Raw genomic sequence first — 9,426 nt, forward strand, 5'->3', positions numbered from 1 at the left:
TCTCCTGCAGTCAGCACCCTGCTCCCTCACCTGGCTTCCCCCAACTCCCTTCCCACCTGAGTCCCTCCCGGCCCCTACCCTCTGAGTCCCTCACCTTGTTAGTTACAGCCTGAGCTGTAGGGTGGGACTGCCTTTAACTGTGTGTTTCCTACACACAACTGTGAGCTCATGGCCGTCGTGGTCATCGTTGTATGTGCTCTGTGTGTCTGTGTACATGGGTATACATGTGTGTGTGTTTACTGTGTATATGTGTATGTGCTATGTATAGAGCTATGTGTTCTATGTGTATATATGTGTTACGTATGTATATATGAATATATGCTATGTGCAATATGTATATATGTCTGTGCATATGTGTGTGTGCACTATTATATATGTGTATGTGTTTTTATAAATATGTATGTATGTATCTGGCACATAGTATGAGTTTGGTAAATGTTTAAATCTGTTTTGAACCTGAGGGGACATTTCCAATGATAGTAGAATCTGAATTTACTACCACTTGCATGATGCCAAATCTCCCAGCCAAGAAATCCATCAAAAACCTGGTCCTGGACCTGTGAAATCCTTTGAATATCCACAGAGGCCAATGCCAAATGCCTGGGTAGCAAAACCTTTATGACAACATGGGGCTCCCAGAAGAAAAAGTAATGATATCCTTGTAGAAGGAAACCAGTAATTGCAAACATAAAAATAAAAAAAAAATAAAAATAATAATAAAAAAACAGCCAGTCACGGTGGCTCACGCCTGTAATCCAGCACTTTGGGAGACTGAGGTGGGCAGATCACTTGAGGTCAGGAGTTCCAGACCAGCCTGGCCAACATGGCAAAACCCCATCTCTACTAAAAATATAAAGATTAGCCAAGCATGGGGGCACATGCTTGCAATCCCAGCTACTTGGGAGGCTGAGGCAGGATAATTGCTTGAACCCAGAAGGCAAAGTTTGCAGTGAGCCAAGATCATGGCCATTGCACTGGAGCCTGGGCAACATAGTGAGACTCTGTCTCAAACACAAAAAAAATTAGTAAGGATGAAGAGGACCACTACATAAAGGACACAATTCCCCAGTGTTATCAAATAATCTTGGATTTGTAGTCACTTAACAAAGTTTCAAAATAGGTGGAAGACAAAATGACAAGACCTCAGTCATCACGGGTTGATATTTATAGCAGACAAATTAATAAAGCTACAGATAATGTAAATAGCATAATTTTTAAAACATAGTCAAACGGATATAGAAAGAAAATAGAAATTAACCATCTATTAGGCTTCAAAATGCATCTCAACAAATATCAAAAAACTGACCACATTATCTGACTTTCTTGCAATATTAACAACAAAAAGATAGCTAGACTCATGCATTACAAAATGTATTTCTAAATAACTTACAGACATTTAAAATTCGTATTTGCAATCGTTTTGAATTATAAGCTATTTAGACAACAATAAAAACACTCGATATCAAAATTTATGAAACATCTAAAGAAATGCTTAGTGGTACATTTATAGCCCTAAATACCTGTTACCAAAAGGAGAAGATTTAAAAATTAATTACATAAGCATTCAACAAAGGAAGCTGAAAAAGAATCATAGCGTAAATTCAAAGAAAATGGGAAAAAAAAATAAAAGCATAAATTAAGGAAATGTGAAGCAAAGAAACAGTAGAGATGATTTTATTTTTAAATAGTTCTCATAAAACAACCCTCTGGCAAACTAATCAAGAAAAAACAGGAGTGAAGTCACAAATAAAGACTGGCAGATAGAAGTGAAGTTGTAAAAATTCTGAATGAATATAAGAAACTACTGTGCGTATTATACTGATAAATGTGAAACCAAAAAGCAAGAACAATTTTCTAGAAAAATAATATTGCCTACTGTAACTCAGTAAGAAATTAAATGCCTGAGTAGACTGAAAACATTAAATACATTGGATTTGTAGTTCTTTTTAAAGCCATGCACGTCCACTCACACTTACATAAAAATTACCAGACCAGATGGTCTTACCTTCTGCCAAACCTTCAAAGAAAGATAATCCTTACATGACACAAATTGTTCTAGAAGACAGAGAAAAAGGGTAACCTCTCCAACTCATTTTATAAAGCCAGTGTCATCTTTTAGCTTTGAAATAAAAAACAGGCAAGGATAGTACCAGAAGGGGAAATTATGGGCCAATTGCAGATATAAACATGGATGAAAATGTTCTAAATAAAACCAAAGCAAAAAACCCTCAGAACTAACTAAATGGTTTATCTTAGAAATAGAAGGTTGAATAAATGCCAGAAAATCTATCAATATATATTCACCACATAAACAGACAGAAGGAGAAAAAAAGAAAATTTTTATCTTGGTAGATGCAGAAAAAAAGGTTTATGACAAATTCCATGCATTTATGATAAAAACTCTCAGAAAACTACAAGGAAACCTTCTCACTTTGATAAAAGATAGTACCAAAAACTGAGAGTAAACATCATATCTAATGGAGAAACTTTAGACACATGCTCTTTAAAATTAGACAGAAGATGGCCGGGCGCGGTGGCTCACGTCTGGAATCCCAGCACTTTGGGAGGCCGAGGCGAGTGGATCATGAGGTCAGAAGATTGAGACCATCCTGGCTAACACAGTGAAACCCCAGGTTGCTAAAAATACAAAAAATTAGCTGGGCGTGGTGGTGCGTGCTTGTAGTCCCAGCTACTCGGGAGGCTGAGGCAGGAGAATTGCTTGAACCTGGGAGTCAGAGGTTGCAGTGAGCTGAGATTGTGCCACTACACTCCAGCCTGGGCGACAGAGCAAGACTCCATTTCAAAAATAAATAAAAATAAAAATCATAAACCCTCAGATCCAAGAACCTCAATGAATATGATGAACAGCAAAATAAACTATATCAAAAAATATCATATCTACACTTTTGAAAACCAACGTTAAGAGAAGACCTTAAAACAGCCAGACAGGCCAGGTGCAGTGGCTCATGCCTGTAATCCCAGCACTTTGGGAGGCTGAGGTAGGTGGATTGCTTGAGCTCACGAGTTTGAGACCAGCCTCGGTAACATGGCGAAATCCCATCTCTACAAAAAATACAAAAATTAGCTGGGCATGGTGGTGTGCACCTGTAGTCCCAGCTACTTGGAAGGCTGAGGTGGGAGGATGGCTTGAGCCCAGGAGATGAAGATTGCAGTGAGTCGAAATTGTGCCACTGCATTCCAGCCTGGGTGACAGAGCCAGACCCCGTCTCAAAATAAATAAATAAATAAATAAGAGGGAGAAAAGAATGGGAATTATTACAGAGCTCTTTTCAGAAGTTATGCAAGACAAGAGACCACAGAATGACATCTTTAAAGTTTTAAAAGATAAATTTAAAAAACGGTCAACCTAGACTTCTTTATCTAGAGAAAATATCCTTCAAAAATGAAGGTGATATATTATCTACAAAAATTAACTTAAAATGAATCAATGACTTAAATATAAGAGCTAAAGCCACAAAATCCTTAGAAAAGAACACAGAGGTAAATCTCCAATCTCCATGAACTTGGATTTGGCAGTGGATTCTTAGATATGACACCAAAGACACAAGCAGCAAAAGAAAAAAATAGATAAACTCGACTTCATCAAAGTAAAAACTTTTGTGTCTCAAAGAACACCATCAGGAGAGTGAAAAGCAACCTACAGAGTGGGAGAAAATATTTGTAAATCATATCTCATAAGAGTCTAATATATACAATTTTTATTTTTAAAAAACTTTCGGCGTGGTGGCTGACACCTATAATCCCAGCACTTTGGGAGGCCAAGGCAGGTGGATCACTTGAGGTCAGGAGTTCAAGAGCAGCCTGGCCAATACAGTGAAACCCTGCCTCTACAAAAGTACAAAAATTAGCCAGGCATGATGGCAGGTGCCTGTAATCCCAGATACTCGGGAGGCTGAGGCGGAAGAATCACTTGAATCTAGGAGGCGGAGGTTGCAGTGAGCCGAGATCGTGCCATTGCACTCCAGCCTGGGCAAGAGAGTGAGACTCTGTCTTAAAAATAAATAAGTAAGTAAATAAAACTTTAACAGTTCAACAATAAAAAGACAATCCAATTTTAAAGTAGAAAGGATCTGAATAGATATTTCCTCAAAGATATACAAATGACCAATAAGCACGTGAAAAAATGTTCAACATCATTTGTCATTAGGGAAATGCAAATCAAAATCACAATGAGATACTAATTCACACACCAACTAGGATGGCTACAATAAAAAAGACAGTTAATAAAAAATCTTGGTGAAGGTGTAGAGAAGTCAGAACCCTCATACATTGTAGGTGCCTACTTTATTCACGGAAAGGGCCTGGACAACGGTAAGAACTCACTGGGGTGCACTGAATGAATGAACTACCGAATTAATAATTGAATGCATAAACTAATGGAATCCTCCCAATGTCCGATTCATCAGCAAGGCTTATGGACTCTACTTTTAAATTGTATTCCAAACCGAGTTGTTTCTCATGACCTACACTCCACAGCCACCACCCCAGTTCAGCTCCCACTAGCACCTGCATCAGACTCCTTACTTGCCTCCCAGCCTCTCCTCTTGTCCTTATCAGTCTATTCTCCATGCAGCAGCCTAAACAAACTTTGAAAAATTAACTAAGTTACTGTCAACATCACGGTTTTCATGTTGGATGGTGGGTACCTACATTAATATGCATACAAACATACATACACTAAAAAATAAAAGAGGGCAACCAATGTTAACAGAATGTCATGAAAAAAGAAGTATTATTATTAATCCAATTCCACGCATCAGCTGTCCAATAAAAATGTAAGTAGGCCGGGCGCAGTGGCTCATGCCTGTAATCCCAGCACTTTGGGAGGCTGAGGCGGGTGGATCACGAGGTCAGGAGATTGAGACCAACCTAGCATCACGAGGTCAGGAGATTGAGACCAGCCTAGCCAACATGGTAAAACCCTGTCTGTACTGAAAATACAAAAATTAGCCGGGCATGGTGGCACGTGCCTGTAATCCCAGCTACTTGGGAGGCTGAAGCAGGAGAATTGCTTTGGAGGTTGCAGTAAGCCGAGATCACACCACTGCACTCCAGCCTGGTGACAGAGGGAGACTCCGTCTCAAAAAGAAAAAGTAAGTAAAACTTTTTAGATGTAATAAAATACCATTTACAATGCCGGTAAAACCACTACAACGATATCTAAAAATTAACACAATAAAGTGTACAGAACTTTCGTGAGTAAAATTTCAATGTTATGGCCAGACACAGTGGCTCACACCTGTAATCTCCACACTTTGAGAGCCCGAGGCAGGCCAGATCACCTGAGGTCAGGAGTTCGAGACCAGCCTGGCCAACATGGCAAAACCCCATCTCCACTCAAAATACAAAACTTAGCCAGGCGTGGTGGCAGGTGCCTGTAATCCCAGCTACTCTACTCAGGAAGCTGAAGCAGGAGAATCACTTAAAACCAGGAGGTGGAGGTTGCAGTGAGCCGAGATTGTGCCACTGCACTCCAGCGTGGGCAAAAAGAGTGAGACTCTACCTCAAAAAAAAAAAAAAAAAAAATCCAATGCTGTTATTAATTATTATTATTATTATTATTTTTTTTTTTTTTTTTTTTTGAGACGGAGTCTTGCTCTGTCACCCAGGCTGGAGTGCAGTGGCCGGATCTCAGCTCACTGCAAGCTCTGCCTCCCGGGTTTACGCCATTCTCCTGCCTCAGCCTCCCGAGTAGCTGGGACTACAGACGCCCGCCACCTCGCCCGGCTATTTTTTTTTTTTGTATTTTTTAGTAGAGACGGGGTTTCACCGTGTTAGCCGGGATTGTCTCTCGATCTCCTGACCTCGTGATCCGCCCATCTCGGCCTCCCAAAGTGCTGGGATTACAGGCTTGAGCCACCGCGCCCGGCCTGTTATTAATTATTTTAAAGGCTTTGAGAGCAGAGAGGCATTTCAGGCTATGGACACAATGACTTAACATTGTGAATGCGACAGTTCTCTAACACAATAATCTGAAAGTTCTATGAACTTCTACTGAAAACTTGAGGGTCTTGCTCTTTTAGGAATTCCAAAAATTTGCTCTAAAATTTTAAGGAAGAATAAAGATTCACAAATGGCTAATTCAATTTTGGCAAAGAAAGTTAAAGAGGGAGATACGTCTCACAAAATAAAATGACATAGCACAAAGACAGATTTAAAAAAACAAAACACTATGTTAATGTTGTTGGAATGGAGAGATGAACCAATGACACAGAATGAAGAATGAAATTAACAACCTAGTCCCATGTGTAAATGGGAACTTAGTAAGTCAATAGGGAAAGGATAGACTGTTTAGGAGATACTGTTAGGAAAGCTGACCCATAATATGGAGGAAAAATCAAGCTCATAAAAAATAGATTCCAGTTGGATCCAAGAACCAAAATCTGAATGGGAAAAACTATAAAAGTAATAGAAGAAAATATACAAGACTATATTTTTTATCCAGAGAGACAGAATACTTTCAGATCTAGAAGGCACAAAATTTCAGAGGAAAAAATTCTGAGGAGTTAGCTGTACCAAAATTTAGGATGTCTTCCAACCAAAGTTCACAATAGATAGAGTTGCCATAAAAAAACCAGAGAGTTCTCTGAGAAAAGTATATGCGATGTCTAAATCCAGCAAGGCATTAATATCTAGAAATACAAGCAACTCCTGTAAATCAGGAAGGAAAAGAAAGGAAACCCAATTGAAAAATGGACAACAGGTGTGAACAGGCAATTTGAAGAAGGGGAACTCCAAATGGCTAACAGATATATGAATTGATGCTCAAACTCACTGTAATCAGAGAAATGCAGGTTAAAACATCTATAGTATATCACTTTGCAACCATCAGATTGGCAAAAGTTAGAAAAACAAATAACACCAAGTGTTGGTGAGAGAATGGGAAAATGTGAACATTCCTATTCTGCTGGTACAGGTGAAACCTGAAGCAGCCATTCAGAAAAAGAATTACCAGGCAACATTTAGTGAAACTAAATGTGTATATGTTCTATGACCGAGCAATCCTCCTCCAAGAATGTATCCCAGAAAAATCCTGAGTCAAGTCCAATGGGCACATGCATGAGGATGTTCAACACAGTGTTTTGGTGATAACGGGAATTTTGAAGCAAGCTGAGGATCCACAGTAAGGAATGGATAACAGATCAGTGTGCATGATGACATTTTAAACCACAACTTTTGCATACAGCCCCCTGGATATATCCTACAAACATATCGTCAAGTGAAAAATTAAAAAAAAACAAAACCCATCATTAATTCTAAATCACAACATTTATGTAAATTTAAAACACAATGGGCAACCACTCCATCTTGAAAGACATTGAGATATCCAAGGACTTGTGTGAAACAGGTTGGAATGGATGCAAGTGGTGGGAGGAAAAAGGCAGCTAAGATGGGATGGGGAAGGAAACTTGAATAAATGGAGGGTTTTTAACAGGCTGATGCTCATGGTGCATCTTAAATTAAGGAGTGTAGTTAATTCTACTCTTTGCCCCAGGCCTAATTTGTTTTTTAAGAGACAGGGTCTTGCTCTGTCTTCCAGGCTGGTGTGCAGTGGTGGGACCATGGCTCACTACAACCTCAATGTGCCCGGCTCAAGCGATCCTCACACCTCGGCCTTTCAGGTAGCTGACACAGGTGTGTGCCACCATGCCCGGCTAATTAAAAAAAAAAAAAAAATTGTAGAGATGGGATCTTGCTATGTTGCCCAGGCTGATCTCAAACTCCTGGCCTCAAGCAAGCCTCCCAAAGTGCTGGGGTTACAGGCATGCACCACCACACTCAGCCCAAGGTCATTTGTTTTTTAGTTAACTCAGAGGGTTTGACAATTACAGGAGGAAAAAAATGATATCAAATGCTTCTATCAAATATTTTTTCTACATCTATTGATAATAATGACTTTTCTATAATAGATGTAGAAAAAGCATTTGATAAAAGTCAATACATCTCCATGATTTAAAAAATAATTCAAATCCAGATAGAGGAGAATTTTTTAAACTGGTAACGGACATCTATAACAGCTTTGTAGGTATAAAGGTGACCCTGGAGGCAGGTCTGGGCTGAGTGAGTCACAGGAGGGAGGGAAGGTTACGCCTCCCGGCCACGGTCTGTTGCATAAAGAATCTGGAGGGTAGAGCTCTGAAGCTGGAAATTCGAGGGGCTCCCAGGGGTTCCCCCATGGTCCCAGCAACACAGAATTTCACATTGGTGCATCTTCCTCTTGTAGGGATGAACCAGACTTTGAATAGCAGTGGGACCGCTGAGTTGGCCCTAAACCATTCCAGAGGGAGCGTGGTGCACGCGGCCTGCCTGGTGCTGAGCTCCCTGGCCATGTTCACCTGCCTGTGCGGGATGGCAGGCAACAGCATGGTGATCTGGCTGCTGGGATTTCGAATGCGCAGGACTCCCTTCTCCATCTATATCCTCAACCTGGCGGCAGCTGACCTCCTCTTTGTCTTCTGCATGGCTGCCATGCTCAGCCTGGAAACCCAGCCCCTGGTCAGTACCACTGACAAGGTCCACGAGCTGATGAAGAGACTGAAGTACTTTGCCTACACAGTGGGCCTGAGCCTGCTGACAGCCATCAGCACCCAGCGCTGTCTCTCCGTCCTCTTCCCTATCTGGTTCAAGTGTCACCGGCCCAGGCACCTGTCAGCCTGGGTGTGCGCCCTGCTCTGGATGCTGTGTCTCCTGACAAATGGGTTGACCTCTTGCTTCTGCAGCAAGTTCCTGAAATTCAATAAAGACCAGTGCTTCCGGGTGGACATGGTCCAGGCTGCCCTCATCATGGGGGTCTTAACCCCAGTGATGACTCTGTCCAGCCTGACCCTCTTTGTCCGGGTGCGGAGAAGCTCCCAGCAGTGGCGGCGGCAGCCCACTCGGCTGTTCGTGGTGGTCCTGGCCTCTGTCCTGGTGTTCCTCATCTGTTCCCTGCCCCTGGGCTTCTACTGGTTCGTGCTGTACTGGTTGAACCTGCCGCCTGACACGAAGGTCCTGTACTTCAACTTGTCACGCCTCTCCTCGTCCATGAGCAGCAGCGCTAACCCCCTCATCTACTTCCTGGTGGGCAGCCGGAGAAGTCGCAGGCTGCAGGGGTCGCTGGGGACTGTGCTCCAACGGGCGCTTCGTGAGGAGCCCGAGCTAGAAGGTGGGGAGACGCCCACCACGGGCACCAATGAGATGGGGGCTTGAGAGCCACCCACAGGTGCTTCCCATCTGTGCAAGCCTGTGTCCTGGAGATTCCCGAGCCGTGAGCTGCCTCCCGCCTCATCCTTGCCAAGTGCCTGGCCAGCCTTCTTGGGGGAGCCCCAAGGACTTTGCAACTGCATGTGGGGGTCACTTCCCTGCATGTCAAAGCTCCCCACACCACCTGTGTCCTGAATCTCACAATGCAACCCTGCGGGAAGG

General features: G+C 42.1%; 1 protein-coding gene across 1 annotated transcript; it reads left to right on the top strand.

The window, feature by feature from the left end:
* The first annotated feature begins 8,247 nt into the window (after positions 1-8,247).
* Positions 8,248-9,210, top strand: LOC105469715 (MAS related GPR family member D). The gene has a single exon (XM_011721146.2). The coding sequence runs from the start codon at positions 8,248-8,250 to the stop codon at positions 9,208-9,210; it is 963 nt and encodes a 320-aa protein (XP_011719448.2).
* The last annotated feature ends 216 nt before the right edge of the window (positions 9,211-9,426 follow it).

This window comes from Macaca nemestrina, chromosome 12 (assembly GCF_043159975.1).
Source record: "Macaca nemestrina isolate mMacNem1 chromosome 12, mMacNem.hap1, whole genome shotgun sequence".
NCBI lineage: Eukaryota > Metazoa > Chordata > Mammalia > Primates > Cercopithecidae > Macaca > Macaca nemestrina.

Excerpts from the sequence above, each read along its gene's own strand:
- LOC105469715 (XM_011721146.2), top strand. The coding sequence starts at position 8,248 with ATGAACCAGACTTTGAATAGCAGTGGGACCGCTGAGTTGGCCCTAAAC.